At 40.7% G+C, this 19,283-nt stretch overlaps 1 protein-coding gene across 1 annotated transcript in view; it reads right to left on the reverse strand.

Annotated features, from left to right (window-relative positions):
• thsd7ab (thrombospondin, type I, domain containing 7Ab) overlaps positions 1 to 19,283 on the reverse strand; it is a gene marked incomplete at both ends in the record, with an annotated part of 208,610 nt that overhangs the window by 25,998 nt on the left and 163,329 nt on the right. Inside the window, 5 exons of the mRNA XM_080501462.1 lie at positions 574 to 748; positions 2,420 to 2,565; positions 7,557 to 7,674; positions 8,218 to 8,333; positions 18,043 to 18,184. Coding sequence (XP_080357588.1) covers positions 574 to 748; positions 2,420 to 2,565; positions 7,557 to 7,674; positions 8,218 to 8,333; positions 18,043 to 18,184 — 697 coding nt within the window. The remainder of the gene's footprint in view (positions 1 to 573; positions 749 to 2,419; positions 2,566 to 7,556; positions 7,675 to 8,217; positions 8,334 to 18,042; positions 18,185 to 19,283) is intronic.

Here is a 19,283-nt window from a genome sequence, read left to right on the forward strand (position 1 = left end):
TTTATCACTGAAAGAGTCATAAAGAGTCACAATTTATCACTAATTACAATTTGTCTGGAGCCACAAAAACTAGATTCTCTGAAATAAAGAAAAAAAAAAAAACTGTATAAACAAAAAGGTTGCATTTATAAAGGGTATAATTGAGATATTTTATTGTGGTCATTTTTTAATAGATGTTTCCTCTTTTTCCTGCTTTAGCTATTTGATGCATCTTGGCTATTTTAGCCACTTTAGTTGTTTAACTATTTATAGTTACTGTGCATTTCCTGTGGTGAGAGAAGTTTTTACTATACTCGTCTTTTATTCCTCCTATGATTTTCCCTTACAATTGTCAACTCCCACAATTTTGTCTGTTTTAGCTATTTCACTCTATTTGGCTTTATTTTCAGCCTGGAGATTTAGAACATTTCTGAAAATCGGTGTGGTATGCAAACACAAATAAAAACGGAAGCAAAATATTAATAAATAATATTCAGAAAATGTCACGGAGCCCCCGCAGGGGGGCCGACGAGCCACATGTGGCAGCGAGGCTGCAGGTTGCAGAGCCCTGCCGTGTCCTCCAGGTGTGGTTACCTGGACACGGGAGCGTGCAGGCCTCCTTCAGCAGGATCTGCTTGTCTCCGTCCACGGCCAGCTCCAGGCTGCTGCACAGCTCCTCGTCCACCAGGCTGCCCTCGCCGTCGCCGGAGCCGTCCGACACGGAGCAGGACAGGTTCCTGTAGCGGGTGCCGTGTCCACACACCACGCTCTGGCAGCACCACAGAAGAAGGAAGGAAGGAAGGAAGGATGAAGGATGAAGGATGGTGAGTCAGCACAGTTGGAGGAGGGAGTTAATGGACGTTTGGCTATTTGCCATCATAACTGATGACTTTAAGTAACCGAGCTTGTGACCTGGAATAACGATCTTGTGTCCGAATCACAATAAACAGGATTGATGACAAATAATGTTTTGTTTTTTCTCCTTCGCTATTGATGCTTTTTACAAAGTGCATAAAAACATTAACGGCATGAAATATGAATGAGCGGCTTTTTAAAGCTGCAATCCGAGACGGACACAGACGACGCTATGGGTCCAACTATTTTGGGTCTTGATGGTCAGAAAGCCGTTTATTGATTTACGTCATGAACATAATAATTGATCAGTTAAATGGAGATGCAGGTAGAAACTTTTGAAGTAAAGTTAGATGAAAACAAAAGAAACGCATCCATATGAGAATCCATTTTAAATAGTACCTTATATATTATTATACCCATTTGATCAATGTATGAATAATTTTCTGAAAATGGATTTGTTCATAATATAAATATTAAAAATTGTAATTATTAGTATAATAATCATCAATATTAGTAGTAGTAGTAATCAATCAATCAATTGTATTTATATAGCACTTTTTGTAGTAGTGCAGTTGTAGTCTCAGGAGTAATAGTTGTAGTATACAACAGACTGAGGAATTAAGAATATGATACAATATAAGTATTTATTTTCTATAGTTGCTACTATAAGTATGTAAATATTCAAGGCTACCTATGTAAATGAAATACAATTTGAAAAAAGACAAATTTTCTCTCCTTTTCTGAGCCTTCGTTTTGTGATTCACGTGTTCAGAATAAATAAATAAAGGTTGATTAGTCCGATGACTCAAACATCAAACTGCAACGTCACAGAGCAAAGCATTATGGGATTGATCTGCTGACTGCATCAGATGTCGTAGGTACATGTAGACCTGCACTTCAATGTAAACGGTGAAATCTGATCTCGTCATCGGAAAGTATTTTTAAAAAAAGGTACAAAAACAAAGCCAATGTGTCGTTTTGACAGAGTGAATGGAGACACGGGCACAGCTCAAGCCGCCAGGATGAGAAAAGCATAAGTTTGCTGTCTCTGTTCAGTATGAATAATAAAGGAGGAGCTCAAGGAGAGAGAGTTAATTAAGCCGAACAAATTATCTAAATGAATTATAACTGATGGCCTGTCACTGTATCTGGCCCATAAAAGCAGAAACACGCTTGGAAAGTTTCACTCTCTGTCATAAATGGTTATTAATCTAACCCGGGAGCGCGCAAAGTAAAAGCGCCACATTTTTCTTGGCAGAGGTTTTGGTTTACAGTAATGTATCAGCATTAAAGATGCATTAGATTGATTTGCACTGTCCGTCTCTCGAAATAACTTTCTGAGCAGGGATTTGATGAGCTTGTTCATCAATACTAAAGACTCCATTACTTTCTCTCTTCTTTCCCCCCCCCCCAGGTGCAGAGATCCCTGCAAACCAAACTCCTCCTTTTGGCTGGAACTCTCACGCGTATTGATCCGGAGGCCTGTCAGAGTCGCGTTTCTAGCTGCTGACAGACCGAGGTCGATGCCGGTATTAATATTTAATGCGCTCGGATTATGGTATTATGCCGTGACGCATCGGCTCACCTCCACGCGGCACTCGGACCAGGCGCTGTACTGCCAGCGGTAACATGGCCGCACCGGGCAGGGCTTCCACTGCTCCATCTGGGACGGGCACGGCCTCCCGTCGCCCTGCGACGGCTGAACCACCGACCGCTGACGCCACATCTTACCTGGAATCACGCACGGGGAAAAAAACCATAATCAGAATAAGGACGACGACGCCTTGACTTGTTTAAATCCAGAAGAGAAAAGAGATTTAATATATAAATCAGTAACTTTCCAACTTCCCTTACTTGTTGACCTGCAAACATCCCTCGATCGAAGAGGTCAATAATTTGAGAAAATCTATGTATGACGCTTGTGATACATGGAGAACCCGAGGGTGAAGGTCCTGTGAAATCATAAACTTGTCTAGACTTCAGTGAGCTGTAATGTTCTTCTTTACTCAGATAAAAACAACTTCTTCTTCTTTTTTTTATATATATATAATGTCTGCCCTCGAACTCTTTAAAGTTGAAAATATGGTCACGCTGGACAACTTTACTGTGTCTGTTGCGAGAAAACTTGAAGTTATCTATAACGTCTGTGTTAAGTCTGCAAAACCAGGGAGATTTCAGCTTGATTTTCATCCCTTATGGAGGAATTCTTGGTTGTATGCAAGAACTCCTAAGATGATGTTCTTTAGGGATTCAAAGGCATAAATCTTGAATTTTAAATATAAGTTACTTCATAAGTTCTGACATACAGCAGGTAACTGTTGTACCTGATACCATTATGTTTTTGTTTTTTTTACATTTCATGTAAATTTAGTTCATATTTTTGCTTTTCCATTTGATTCTTTTATCATAATTTCTGCTCAAAAACCAGTTACTTCAGGTGTCTTAAATGTAAGGCCTGTGGGTGAAACTGGCCTGCAAGAGGCTCCAAGCCAGAGAAACCACCAAGAAACTGGTCAAAAATAGTTAAGAACATCTTTTGGTTTTTTCAGTAAGAGTATGGAACAACACTGAGACCTGAGCCGAGACGTTGGCGATGCTGCCATGAAAGATAGCGACTTCGCTGCTGGCATACTGGCCTCAAAGCCACGCTGGCAGGGTGGATTTGTAAAAACATGCATAACGCAACAGCTATAGGAGAAGTTTTCTTTTTTTTTGTGCTTTATATTGAAATTATAGTCATTTTCTATAGTAATTGTTTGGTTTTTGGACCATTTTCATCAGGTATACTCTGCACCACAACAAAGACAAACTTTAAAATATATACTGAAAGGTTATTATGGCACTGGCCAGACTGAATAGGAAGTTAGTCTGTATGTGACTAAAATGTTTGACACTCCGGGTCTAGATCCTTTCTGGTATTGCACTGGTCCAGTGAGGGGCAGCACCACACTTTGAAAACCATTTTCATGCAGGTTTCTGTAAAGTAGTTTCTCCTCTCCATTGTTGCATATTGTTGCTTTTGTGGAATAGTAGTTTTTCCCTTTATGGTGTATTTTATTAGGAAGTGTGATCGGGTGAATATGGCATTGCTATTCAATGAATGACAACAATATAATGGGGACTTAAAAGTATGAATATATACTCTTTTGTTTAATTTTAATCAATATAACCTCAAATAATCAGCTGAATAAGTAAAAAAAATAAATAAATCTAGATTTCCTTTCTGTTTAGCCTTGCAGTACATGTTTGCACCACGAGGTGGTGTATTGAGTCACTGAACTATAGAAGAATAGTTAAAACAGTGATTGCTGAAGTTTTCTGTCCTGTAAGCAATTCACTTTATTTAAATAGCACCAAAATACAACAGTAATTTCTCGGTGCACAATTAACTATAAATTCAGAATTGAAATGACATCATATGTGCTTAACTGCTTTCCTGGGATATTTATGTAATTTATTTGAATCAACACACTGTGTCAACCACTGGCACTTCAAAAAAGTAATTGGTTTCATAGCCAAGTGGCTAATTAAGTAGCACTCAAGCAGCATGGTCCCAAACTCCACTCTCAACAGTTGATAAATCTTGAGTTGATAAGGAGGGCTTTTTTCATTTTTGTTAATATATCTCCTCTATAGCTTTAATTTCCTCACATCAAACTTAGAGCAAACAAGGGATGGCACAGGCATTCATTCCTTCCCTCTGTAAACAACTCATCCACATTAACCTCACAATGCAAACAATTATATTAGGGTTTCCTGAATTGCCGTCGCTCTTTCCCCAAGATCTCAATTGTTTCTTGGTCAATTTGAGTTAAAATGGCTCAGAGTCTATTAACTCGATGGGTTACTCCCCATTAAATAAAGACACTGCAGCAATGAGGCTCACAGACAGTTTGAGTAAAGTGCTAAACTGACGCTGTGAATCACCTGGAATCCTTTCAAACCACCACGTCTCCCCGTTTCGAAGCGCCCGACTCTCCAATCGTCTATTTGTTCACATGTTCGCTCTTTCATTCCCCAGAAATCTGCTCACCCATGAATGCACCTTTCAGCCTTTTCACACACAAACCCTACAACCTCCTGTCCTATTCCAACAGGAGAACCAACACACACACACACACACACACACACACACACACACACACACACACACACACACACACACACACACACACACACACACACACACACACACACACACACACACACACACACACACACACACACACACACACACACACACACACACACACACACACACACGGTGCCCTCTTCCTTCTTTAGCCTCTTTTAAACTTTTATCTTATTCCTAGTGATTTACCAACCGCTGCGGCGGAGCGTCTTCTTCAAAGCGCTCCCGCAGCCTCGAGCAGCGAGATGCTGGAATGGGACAGATTCCATTTTTTTTTTTTTTTTTTGTGAATGGCCGGAACAACGAGCAGGCAACAGGAGGACGAGTCTTCCCCGGTCATTTGGCATCACAGCGACACTCTCTCTTCAATAAACACTTCCTCTCAAATGCCTCCAGTATAGGAGCAGGAAGTCTCTCATATTTTTTTTGTCATTAAGTCTGCTCTGCTGAGTGTGGGTGTTTTGATTCCACCATTGCATGCTTTGGCACTTTAGAGAAAGGGTATTCACATAAACAGAAAAATGGAGGGGTTAAAAAAAAAAGGGGGAAATAAATGGTGCGTGAAAGTGCTTTTTTAAGTTTGACTGTGTGCAAGCTGCAGCTAGTGACAAGCTGGAGATGCTGAGTCAAGCCATGGTTGTTTATCATCACTTAAAATGACTCTTTTTAAGTGAAAATATTAGCAATATCTTTAGAAATTGAATAAGTGGAAGGAAAAAGTCTGAGGTGGGTTTGATATATATGTAATTGACACCCATTCAACCCAAAATCATTAAACATTTCTGGCAAAATCTGGATTCCCCCCCTTCAAATTTTTTTTGCCTTTTACATGATTATTTTTACTGATTGCAGGGTTTCATATGAAAGCCCCAACTTAAAAATGTCATAATGTTTACCTCATTATGTCACATATAAGTATAAATAAGTTATAAAACAGATAAATATTTCATAAAAAATAACTACAAACATCAACCTCCAAGCTAAATCTGGCACATTAACTGCACTGGCTGTCTGTTCATTAATATGCACTGCCACATTCAAATAAATTAATAAATGAAATGAATCCAGTGTTGCCGTTTATCATTGATCTATGTTAGTCTGCAAAAATCTGAAACATGTAATTCATTTATGATGGAGTATATTGAAATAAAGAAAGCAGCTTTATTGGCATCTGAAGCATCAAAACGTATGGAAATAATTGAGCATTTGATGTCTTTGTTTATGGCTCACAGCTGGACGCCTCCTCGTCGCAGCCCTGACATCAAATAAAGCGTCTCGCGCTGCACGTTGCTTATCTCACGCCTGGATTAGAGAATCTTGCGCCGCCCCGTCTTGCGTTCCCATTCGCCACCTGAAGGAGGACTCAGGCGCCAGCCAGCTGCCACCTGCCCTCTGCACAGGACGACTTTGAGACGACTGAAGCGGCGGCAGACGAGTGAGGTGAAAGGTTAACTCCATTTGTACGAGACCATAAGCCCCTTTTTGTCTGTTGCAAATTCAAGACTTTAATAGGTTTGGCTGTTGGCCACCGGCGTGGAGAAGTGGAGCCTGCCCCTCTCCTACACCACGTCTTAAAAACATTTATAGACTGTCTTCAATGTAAATGTACTTTTATTACTTTGTCCCTGAACCTGTATTCTACCTGCTCTTCAACCCTCTTCCCTTTCTTTGCTTTGGCTTTGGCTTTTTACTGCAGCGCAATTTCTCTATAGCTCGTGAAAAGTGCAAAAGAGGTTAAAAAAAAAATGGAGTGGGATGATGTGCAATTAATGAAGAAAAGGCTGACCCAGTCCATGTGCAAGGTTCAGCAGTCGGGTTTTTGATAACACTCTAAAGCTTCTAAAGATTACATCTGGCGTCTTAAATAACGGGGCAGCGGTGACTAGGGTGGTTTTCCACGGCTCGTGGCAAAGTGCCCTTAGGCAGGATACGAAAGCGATGAGCGCTTTCCATGATCGCCGTGACGGATCGTCCCGAGGGCTGTGATGTCGGGTTGAAACCACCGCAGTGGTGGAAACACACTGTAGGTGCAAGGAAGTGAGGAAACTCCGTGTCACTCTCAAAGACGTCTTCCTATCGTGTTCTGCTTATTAAATATGTGATGAGATAATTAATCTTATCCATGATATTGCAGGATAATCAGATTGAAGACATCTACAGTGTTGAAAAATGGAGGCTTGGGCGTATCAGCTCTGGTGAGACATTTTCTTCTCGACTCTTAAGAGCTTTATTTGGCTATTGCTTTAGGTTCCCCATGACTTCAAAACACAAATCAACCAAAACCAGAGCAAAATTGTGTCAAATGTCCCATCAGGCATCTGCTTCCTGTTCTGTCTCCTGAAAAGCTAAACACACACTCCCCTCTTCACCTCACGAAACATGGATGGATGGATGGGTCTCTAGAATTCTATTTGTCAGATCCACTGATGGATCGCTCTGAAGACTGCAGCTTTACAAATGCGTTATTTTGTGTTTATTATTGGCACAAGTACATTCATGAAATAAAATTGAGGCTGGGATGTCTGTAGGTCCAACTCCCCCGATGACCCCTTGAGTTCACATTCTATTCTCCATTTCCTTTGAGCCGTACCTTCCAGTCCGCAGGTCTGTGAACACTCCGACCAGCCCGACCACTCCGACAGCTGGCAGTTGACGGGACACTCCACCACACAGGAGATGTTCATCTGCCACTTCTTCTCCAGCTTCAGCTGCGGCTCAAAACGAACAGGAAAACATTCAGCGCTCATGTAGTCAATCTGTTCCGGTCTGACGGTGGCTTGACCCTCCCGGTACCGGATTCCCCGGCAGCCTTTGTTCTGGCAAAGTTCAGACGTGCCGGGCAACATCAGGCCGGCGGCGTCGGGGTGCGGCGGGCTGCTGCGAGAGCCTTTCTGTCACATTGTGTTTTTGTGAATGAGCCAGATGATGAAGTGGGCCAAGGGTTAAATAGCTGTGGGGACGGCTCTGCCACAGCCCGCCGGCTCCAATTACAGAGAGCCGAGACACATTTTGAATGGATAAAACGCTCACACCCGAAGCAACGGCAACCATCTCTGCCTGCGAATACTCCTGAATATTTCATGTCACTGAGGGCTTAATGGTACTGGAAGGGGAAGATAATGCGAAGTAATGCGTGATGTAATTAAGTCATTAAGAAAAACTGGAGTGTCAAAGAAAGTAGAGGCTGAACTACCCAAGAAAGAAGTGACAAAAAAAAAAAAAAAAGTTGAGGAATTTTTTGCAAGGCTCACCTCTTCGCAGAATTTCATGTCGACCGATTTGCCGTCGCTGCGAACGCAGTCCAGCATCCGGGTCTTGATGCCGCTTCCACACACGGCGTTTGGACTCAGCTGACACGTACTCCAGTCTGGAGGGGAGCGAGACACAGCCGCACTGTTATTCTTTTGTCTGCTCGGAGAGTCGGCGATGCAACGTTAACAACGGCGCACAACAATAAACTGCGCCGAGGCGTCCGGCTGGAATACCAACAAAACCAATTCTCCCACTTCGCCCTATCACGGCTGCAAATCTGACGATGCATAATGATCAGCCGTACTTCTTAGCCTTTCTGTCTCACAGGATAACAATTTGATTGTCATGCATTTTTTATTTTTTTTTTAAAGCATTGTTATTTTATTTTCAGGCAGACTGCGGACAGAATTCACTGATGATGCTTTGTGTCTTGGGTGTAAAAGATGAAAACATTTGAAGCAGCTAACGTAACTTTATTTAACCAAAGCAGGTTTTATCCCGTCAGCTGCATCAGGGGTCATTCCAGAGGTGGACGCGACACACAGGTTGAAGTTTGTTGACAGTGTTGTACGTTTTGCAATCACATACCTCGTTTTCTGTCTAAATGATTAAATGATTGGTTCTTCCACATAGGTGGAGTTATTTATTTTTTAAACATTGGCTTGTGCTTTTAAGAAATCATGATAAACTGTTATGTTAGATGTGTATTTTCCTCCTACAGGCCTGGTCTCATACTGTCTTATTGGGTGATCGTATGTGTTTGTACCGAACACCTCCAACAGTTTTAGTGCACAAAAAGTACTTAAAATATTAATTTAACCCTGTGAAAGTCAATTTATTATAATTAGTCCAATAAGAATAACTCACAACATTTGGGACACTGATCACTAGAAATTCAACGAGCTTCTGGACGTCATGTATCTGTGTCCGGTGAATCAGCTGGACTTGGTGGGTGGAGGAGTTAATGCAGTTTGTCTCCCCGACAATGAGCGTGCATTTTTTTTTTACAGACTTTCTTTTTCTTCAGTTCATTGGTGTCATTCAGGGCTGTGAGAACAATTATTCTCCACATTTCTACAAAAATCAGATCTGATTCCTGCAAGATTTCAGTCTGAACCGGCAGACGAGGTTAAAAGTTCGTAAAGACTTGGTAGAACAGTCTCATCAAAGTGGAACCGACTTCGGTAAACTTCATTGCATAATATAGTAGATTTATCTGAGAACTCCCTCGTTAATATCCACGCGGTGTTTGCAAACCCCCTGTCGAACCTCCACAGCATGCACATATCATTAATGCTTTCACAAACTCAGCCTTAATCCTAATTTACACACTGTTTCAAGTGAAAACGGAAAAATTAAGTCACATTTTAGGTTTTTGTTTACACAACAACAATGCTCATTGCCAATGAAAATGCAACTACTGGAAAACAACTCCATCTTTGTGTAAATGGGGAAAACGCCATTTTTTCCTGAAACGCCACTACGGTGTATGTGCACCATGGCCGCAGTAGATAGTTCTTCGTCACATTAACGACTCAGTTGAAAAGAAAGAAGGTGAAACTGAATTTCATCAATGCGATTTCATAAAAATATGACACGACTTAAAACCCCAAAGTCTGAAATTTACCCAGGAGGTGATTTTAATTATCCCCCCCCCCCGCCATACCTCTTACAGTGTTAAAATTGGCTTTGTGTCGATTCTTTTAAATCTGCCAGAATTATAAATGGACGTTTATGCAAAGCTTTACTAACCACCTCTTATTCATCTTTAATCACACCACAACTTCCTGCTTTTGACTTCTGAATAAAGGCTTTCATGTAAGTCTCCGGGCAGCCGAACTCGAGGAACGTTGTCAATTTGGACTAAAACCCAACATTAACCAATTTTTGTGCACTTAGTGGCAGCAGGGGGGTAAAAAAAAGCCTGTAAACAGCCCTGACATATTAACACTAAATTATGTGGATAATGTGTTGGCAAACAGCTGCTGATTCACACATTTAGCAGATGAGAGGCAACATTATTATTTCTCCGGAGCCGCGTTTTTCTGCTTGTCCTCTGAAATTCTGCCTTCGGCTAGGTTTTGTTTCCAAATGCTCCTGAAGCAAAGGCTTGTTTGTTCAGCTGCTAAATGTTCACCAGCGAGCATCTAGCTTCCCGGGTTTTAGACGGCGTTGTGTTGACACTCGGTCCGACTCAGCGCTCCGTTTCTACCGTCCCAAACCCAATGTGTGCAAACAGACAACCGGACCGAACACAGGCTCTGACAAGAATCTGAGCTGCCGTCTTCTTGCACTTTATCAAAGTTTTGAAAAATCTGTTGTGATTTTCCGTCCTGAATTGTCCCTGAAGCGTTTATTCTCGCATTCTGCTGCATAACACACATCAAAAACTGTCTGAAATGCTATATATTTACACTTATTTATTTTTAAAAACAGTGAAGGTTTTTTTGTTGTTGTTTGTTTTTGTGCTTTTTATCGAACCATTTGTCTGAAGAAAGCCTAAAACTGAGAGAACGAGTCAACGTAGTTACAGGCTGGAAAGCAAACTAATGAGCCCAAAGATGCTAATTGGTTGGAAGAGCTGAGAGGAAACTACTGTGCTGGGTGATAATTATCTGTGGGTTCATCACGGCAAATGACCCCATTGTTAGTATTAAATATTGATTTAAAAAAGCAACAAAAAAAAACGCTTTTGCACCGACTCAGTCATGTAACTTCACTTGACATCCAGATTTATAGATCAGAGGTCTGGAGCCACATGTGGCTCTGAGGCGCCTTAAAGAAAATTAGACCTAAATAAACATTTTATCTTTTATTTATGCACACAAAGTCATTTTCAAAAGTACTTTGAACTCTTGGCTAAAAGGAGCTTTAAAAAAAAAAAAAAAAGGCATATCGGTAACTAAAATGGCGAAAATGGGGGGAAAAAAACCACAAAATGTAAAAAAAAAAAAAAAAAGCCACAATGATTAGAATGCTTCTATGGTCAAAAAGAAGAAGGATAAAACCTTTAAAACCAGATCTAAAACCAGCTGAAGATGAAATGGAATGTTTCCCATGCGAAACAGTAGCTGAAACTTCACGAATGGGAATTTCTGTACGTATATCAAAACTATACATCACTAAACCTTTTAAGCTGTATTACCCTTAATTTAAAGGATAGACGTGTTTCACAGCTTCAATTATATTTTGATTTGGTGGAAATTGATAAAAAAAAAACCTCTCATTTGGTCATAAAGGTTGCGGACCTCCGCTATAGAGCATCTTCCTCCCACCGATAGCAAACATCCAGATCATAGAGCATCGTTTTGCAACCCATCCCAGCAGCCTTTCCCTCTACTGAGATTTACCCTGTAGTTCCACATGACCCTCGCATGACGATTGTTACCTGCCTGCTTTAAAGAGCATCAAAACTTCATCTCGCATGGCAAATATTTACCGGCGTTCAGCAGGCGGCTGCTGTTGATTTTACCACCTCGGGAGCGAGCAGGTTCACGTGGTGGGTGGAAAGGAGTCATGATTTAGATGGGAGTGTGAGGGGAGAAGGTGAGGAAGATGTTTATCAAGTTACAACAACAAGAACAAAGGAAAAAAAAAAAAAAACCCAAACCAGCGTTTCAGTGCTGTGGCGCTGCCTCTCCGCTTGGATGTGTTTTCAGTTGACGTGTCGGGACAAAACACAAGGAGACGTCGTTCAGATAAGTTCAAATGTCTCTGCTGTCACGAGCGATTTACACTTCAGAATGCATAAATCGCAAACAGCCAGAAACAACTGGAGAGTGTCGGAGCTTTTTTTTTTTTTTTTTTCCTCTAAAGGCGGAACACACAGAAATGCACTGTCGCACCGTGTCGCCTCGTGTTACTTTGAAAGGGTTTACGTGCGGAGCTGCAGAATCTACATTTTATCCATCTTATGTGAAGATATATCAGACTTAGAACTGCAAATCTGGACAAATGTTAGCACCTACGGGAAGTTTACATCCACCGAACGACGACACAAACTACCGACCATGAGCGATAAACACTAAAACAGCTGGGAAATCTACAGCATGTCTCTGAATCCATTCAATCTATGATTAATTAAAACACACATTTTCTCTCGTTCAATACATGCTGCCTCAAGATTGACATTTTAAATTAAAAACTTGTACTTTGGTGGAAATCACACAGCAGTCCCTCCAAGCTGCAGTCGGAGATGTTCACTGATTCCCGCCTGAACCGCCGTCAATGAGACGCAACTGCCCTGGACGCCATTTTTTTTTCTCATTTGGTCATTTTGCCATTTTATATTTGAGTTAAACAGAGACAGCATGTTCATGTCAAACCCACCTGTATCCACACAATACTTTAAAACCTTTAATTAGCAACTAAAGAAAGTATCTATTTTTTAATAAATGAGCAGTTTTGTGACATAAATGAATGAAATGCTGACTCACCTTTAAGACATGAAACATTTTTATCATTAAACTATATGCACGTCGCCAAATACGTAAAATGGGGGACGATTTAATTTTGCGACATTTAGGCTCCATTTACATCATAATATTTTCGAGTGAAAACACAAGACATTCATTGCATTTTGGGAGTCTGTTTACACCACAACGCTGCTCAGAGTCACTGAAAGAACCAACTTTTTGAAAACGCTCGGGCTTGGTCCAGAGTGGACGACATAAACGACACGCAACAACACCAAGTCAAGGCCTGGCTTGCGGACCACATTATTGCTTCCGTGTAAATGGACATCGTTTTTATAACGTTGCCGTCGAAACACGAAACAAAAACTCCAACTCACATTACATCAAGCCTGGATTTGAACCGTGTCCTCTCTCCTGGTGAGGTGACAGTGCTCACCACTACACCCACCGTGCCACCTGAAGTGTTCATGCCTTATTTTTTTAATTTTTATTGTTATGATGTATTGACACATTATGAAGCTATCACATTAATTACCCAGCACTTTGCTGAGGCGGCGTAAAACTCTCAATGCATCCCAGCTTCTGAACGGAGCTCTCAAGCTCGTACGCGTTTCGCATACAAATGAAGCTCTTTAGGGCTTTGAGATGACTCAGCAGCACGGCGAGCACGCCTCGTACTTTCCTTACTGTAAGTTTGACTTTAGCTCATTACCTTCGTTGCATTATGAAACTTCTTCTCCTTCAGCCTTTTCAGTGTTTTGTTGACTCTTATTTTTTTTTCTTTAGCTTCTGGCTGATGAAGACGTTGATAGCAAGATGAGTACTTTGTCATCTCAAAGGTCACTTAAGGCTTCTAACAGCTCACTTAAATCCAATAAATCTCAGCTGTCAGCCGTTTTATGTCGGTATCGAGCTGTTTGGCTGCATGATTTGATCTTCTACTTTAAAAAACAACAACAACAACAACAGAAAAAAGAAATCACAATTTAAAAGTAGCTTCAATATAAGTTTTCCCCAAATAAATCTCACCAGAAAAAAAAAAAAACAACAAACTAATGCTTCAGAGGTTAAACTGTGCCTCCTTGGAAAAAAAAAAGAAAAAGAATTCTTTGAAGAGAAAAAAAAAAACAACAACATTTTATTCCAGACTTAGGATGCAACTGCCTTTTAACAACCGCAGTGTGCCTGCTGTTTGAACGGGGGGGAGGGAAAAAAAAGAAAAAAAAACTCAAAACACTCTGTAACAACAGGGAGGCTGAGGTATCACTCGTCAAGTGTGCGATCCGCTGACAAAGACGAGCGGCTGTTTTTAGCTGCTCTGAGCTCGTTCGCAGGCTCGACTCGGGGAATCGAGCGGCTTTCTGTGGCACTCTGGGGAGCGGGGAGGTGGTGACGGCAGCAAGAAAGAGCCTCGGCGACGGGGAAGGGAAGGGAAACACAGACAGGAGAAGCAGCTCGGGTCGCCTCTGCGTCAAAACAAGAAAAAGCTTCAAGTTTGAGCAATTTTTGCAGAAAATCATGATGAGAAAGGAACAAGCGGCGCTTTAAACTAATGTGTTTTAATGAAAATATATAAAAGCAAATAATGGAATAAGGTGCAGTCAAGACCCGTAAGGCTTCACGGTGAAGCAGTGGTTAGCGCCGTCACCTCACAGCGGGAGGATCCCTTGTTCGATTCCAGTGTTTGAGGCCTTTTTAGTTTAGAGTTTGCATGTTCTCCCTCAGTCTGAAAACCAGTCGGAATTCGAAATTGCGCAAAGGTGTGATTCCATGGTATTCACCTTCAAGCCTTGGAATAAATACAAAAGTAAACAAAACGGTTGGTAGGTTTAATATCCTTTTGTTTGAATATTTCAAGCGTGATGAAAAAATTAATAATTGGAGTTCAAATCTAACGTTTGTTTCATTAAAATAGTGGAAACTATTCTATCTGGAAACTGAGTGGAATCCTACTGTGGACGGTCAGGAGGGTCCGAACCTCCAGTTTGTGACAGAAAATCATTCGCCAAATCAAAAAAAAAAAAAAAAAATTGGCGCTCTGTTGGTGGTCGTCAGTCAATCAGAAGGTTCTCTCCGACTGTCCTCATGTCAAAGTGTCCTTGAGCAAGACACTGAACTTCAAATTGCTCCCAGTGGATGGACTGAGCGCCCTGCATGGCGGCCGCCTCCATCGGTGCGCGAACGGGTGAATGTGATTAACAGTGCAAAGTGCTTTGGGGAAAACGCTATATAAGAGAAATCCAATTCCAAACATGCAAATCATAGGATCCACTATGACTCTGGAAGGGAACAGCTTGAAGATGAACATATTTTCAGTTGAATGTAAAGTGAACCCGCTCCTGGCCATTATAAAAGGGTAAAAGGATTATGGGTTTCAAATGCGGAGGCCAAGAATCCGGCCCGCCCAGGTTGAATAAAATTAACTGGATTTCTAAAAGAAAAGCGCTAAAAAAAAACAAAAAACAAATAGTGAAAAACACGGAAATGCTAAAAAAAAGAGCCAAAATGGTTTTAATGGCTAAAATGTCAGAATTGTTTAAAAAACGCTGAAAAAGAAGGTTCAAACCTCTAAAATCAGGTTAAAAAACAAAAAAAAAACAGCTCAAAATGTAATAAAATATTTACCATCCTGAATTATACTGGAAACGCCATAAATGCAACATAAGACACAATTTGTATTCATACATCAAAACTATAAGTGAAACATTATAAGCTGCATTAACTTCACTTTAAAGGTTAAACGTGTTTTGCAGCTTAAATTTGACTTGGTGGAAAGTGAGAAAGCGAGGTTGCAGACCCTTGAAAAGGAGGTCCAAGATGAAATCAAACGCCGGAGTTGGTAGTGTTGCTTTATTTGAATATTCAATTTGGATATCGGACTGCATTTATTTGCTGTTTCAGCAGAAAAGGGGGGGCCGTGCCGATCGGTGAGGGGAGAGTAGATCTTTAATGGACAATCACAATTTGATTACAGCTCCTATGAGTGGGTCCACTATCAGGTAATGTCTCTGGATGTGTGACTGCATATTCAAAGTGTTTCTCGTTCCTGCCATCGCAGGTTCAGGTCACTACTTCTACGGTCCCCGATATCAATCCTGAGCCCAAAATGTTTCCACGCGGCTGCAGAAAAAGTGGCAGAGTTTTCCCCCAGTTTGATTCCGAAACATTACTCCCCTATCTCTGTATAGTGCGTACAACACTCAGACACTCCACTGTGAACCCAGTGATCCGCCTTAAATGTCACATTTCTCTGTGGCAAAAAAAGACAGTAAATAAAGGTGAGGCAGAGACATTCCTAATAATACAAAAAATAAAATAAAAAAACACACACAGCGCTGGCGATCTTTTATCTTCCTGCTGAAAATAAATTCAGACAGAGATGTGAAAGAGTGACCTCGGTGACATGTGATGAGGAGGTGCGATATCCTGCAGATTAAAGAGGGAAGCTCAGGACGGCCGCCAGCTCCGATCTCTTTCAGGGATCTTGCTGCTTCGAGTCAATCAAAAACACGCTCCTCTGGTCTCTCGCCGGTCACAAGGGGCCACTGAGCAAGGCATTCAAACACGGCGGCCAAATTCTCCATCTCCCAGGTCGTAATGGTTGCAGCCACCGGGGGGATTTAAAGACAAACAAGCTGTGTGTTCATTCAACCTTCCCGTGTAATAGTGGAACTAAGCTGATAAACAACCAACCAACCAACAAACAAACGAGAAAAAAAAAAAAAAAAAAAAAAAAAATGAGCCCGTTATCAGAAGGGAGCTTTGCAGAAGCGCGGCGGTGCAGCCAGACTCAAAGGACTTCCATTAACGCCACATTATCATTACAAAAGGCTTGATAAAACCTGGCAAGGTTTGCAATTATCCGCCCTGAAGAAACAAAAGTGATAAGGCCCGCAGGACATAAAAAATAGATGAGGGGAACATCGATCGCTTGTCGCAGCCCTGAAATAGGTGAGTTCATGAGATGGGAGCTGCACTTGTGCATTATTAATGCCACACATCAGCGAAAGTAATGTTTTTAATTATGATAGAAGCTTAAATAGACAACTTCTCGGTTCTCGCGACACTCAAAGATGAAGTTGGAGGTGCAAAAGCCCGACGAAATGAAACACTTTGCCAAAGTCGTGAAGAGGCGCCATCTAAAATCAGAGTCATGCTTTCGTTGTACATTGGGGGGCGGTGTTGAGTCTCGACACTGTGGTCCCGCTATTTGTTTGGTTGTTGAAGTGATCCTGTGTAGTCGTTTTTGTGTCAGTTAATCTTCTCACTGTCTCTCAATACACCACCGAGTGGTCCAAGCTTGTATTGCAAGACGAAACAGCCACATTTGGAAACTTGATGACATTTGTAGGTCCCACAAAAAATATCTTCAAAGGTATGGTCTGACTTGTGTTCAATGTAATTTTGCTTACCATTAGAATTTATATGAATTCACACTAAACTAAAAGAATTGCATGGAATCCTGTTACATTACATGGTTTTTACTGTAGTCTGCTTCACTCTCCTTTAGGAAACACTGGTAAGATAAATAAACTTACAGGAACCTAGCAGGAAATAAGTGAGTGAAATTAAATGGATAAAGTGGATTATTGCTTTATTTATTGCCTTCCATTGACCTCATGGAATAATTGAACGTGGACTTCCTCATGAAAATACATTTGAAGGCAGTGTTATTAACCTTCTATAAAATATTTCTGCTTGTACAGTTCAATCTCCTGACCTTATTGTACTTACAATTTGGAGTCATAACTTTTTTAAAAATTATTATTTTCATCCAAAAGCAGTGTAGTTTTCGCTCGTTTCAGTGTAAATGTGCATTTCTTTACTGCAGATCTGGCTTCAGGATTCAGAAAATGATAGCGATTCACATGAAATCTGAACTGAAACCTGGGTCGTGCACTATGAGGGAGTCAAATTTATCACTATCAAACTTCTCGCTGTTAGAAAAGAAACTAAAGAAACAAGCAGAAATGACCAAATAACCATCACACACTAAATGTAACTAAATGAATCAGAAGCAATGTTCTTCTTGAAAATCGAATCATTCTGAAAATAAAGCTAGAAAACCAGACCTATTTGAAATACTTTGAATGCAGTTATTTCCTCCACGATGTTGACAGTGAATCTTGAAGCTCGTGTGTGAGATTTCTTTCATAATGATGACTTGATCGTGGTTGAAAACTGTTGAGTGAAGCTCACCTGTGGCAGTCAGCCAAAGAAACCAAACCAAACCGAAAGAAAGGAAAAAAAAAAAAAAAAGAAAATCACCCAAAGCAACTGCAGTATATCTATTTGGAGGTGACCCAAGATTCTTCCGTATTCATGAAGCCACAGAGAAAAGCAGCAGCTGGGTGATTCCACTCCAGCTCTAAGAACCTCTGGAAGGAAGCCTTAGTTCACTTTACTTGCCTGTGATGTTGTAGAAGTAGTTGAAGCAGTTGAGGTTCAGGTTGCAGGGCTCTTTGTCGGATGTTTCTGGACACTGTCTTCCCACGCTGGGGGGTCGAAGGGTGTACGCAGTCCGCACTCGGTTGTTGGTTCTGGTACAAGGCTGCAACAGAGACGTATTGTTAAAACTGCATTAACGAGACGTAATGAATGGGAAGGGACTAACACTATGGGGAAGTTTAATCCACCAAGCTGTCGTTCCAGACTTAAGTTAAATATTCCTCCTGCTCGGCCTTTCAGTGACTCAATACACCATCTTGTGGCTCAAACTTGTACTGCAAGAACAAATCGGCAACTAATCACCGATTATTAGTCTTTAAAAACCTCGTTCTGACTGTTGCTTTGTCATATTGCTTTGCCGATTTACGTGACACTAATTGTAACTTTAATTCCGTTAGACGGCACACATTTTAATATGTTGACATCAAACATTTAGACTTAACAGTGTGGTTGAAGATAAATCCTATTTAAATCTTTACTTTTGTACTTTTAAAAGTCAGTATAAATTAAACACTATCGTGTTTCATCTACACACATTGAAAGCATAAAATGGATTCATATATTTCTCATATTTCTCCAAATATACTGCACATCCCTGCATCTCCACTGTTCATTGATCACTATTCATTAATATAATGAAACGACATAATTTCAGATTAAATTGTGTTTGACTAATATTCCCTCCATTTGGCTTTTCACCCAAAGTTTTTTTGAGTGGCCAATTTTTTTTTTAACGTTTTTTGTGATTTTTGTGGTAACGGTTTACTGAATCAATAACAAAAGTCATAGCACACGATTCCTGTATTTTCTGTATGTTTTAACCTGCTTTTTGTGTAAGTGCTGCCATTTTCACCAAAATCCTTATGCTTTAACTAGAATTTTTTCACAGTTTATTTGCAAATTCTGTGGAAACAGTTTAAGAAATCATTAACAAAAGTTATATCACACTACTCCCCAATTCTCCACACGCTTTGATGTGCTGTTTGTGTACGAGCTGCCAACGGTGCAGGACGAGAGACGTGCCGGAAGACAAATAAAAACATAGAAGCGGCGAGGATTTTAATCTTTGCACCTTACTTATAAAGAGAGAATCAAACTCAATTTAACCAAGTGATTTTATCTAAGAGGCAAGCTGCTATAAATATGACTAGCTTTTGTGTATTTTAGAAAGCAATTAATATTCCATCAAAGTAAAAAGATAA

The sequence above is a fragment of the Blennius ocellaris genome, assembly GCF_963422515.1.
Source record: "Blennius ocellaris genome assembly, chromosome: 8".
Lineage (NCBI taxonomy): Eukaryota > Metazoa > Chordata > Actinopteri > Blenniiformes > Blenniidae > Blennius > Blennius ocellaris.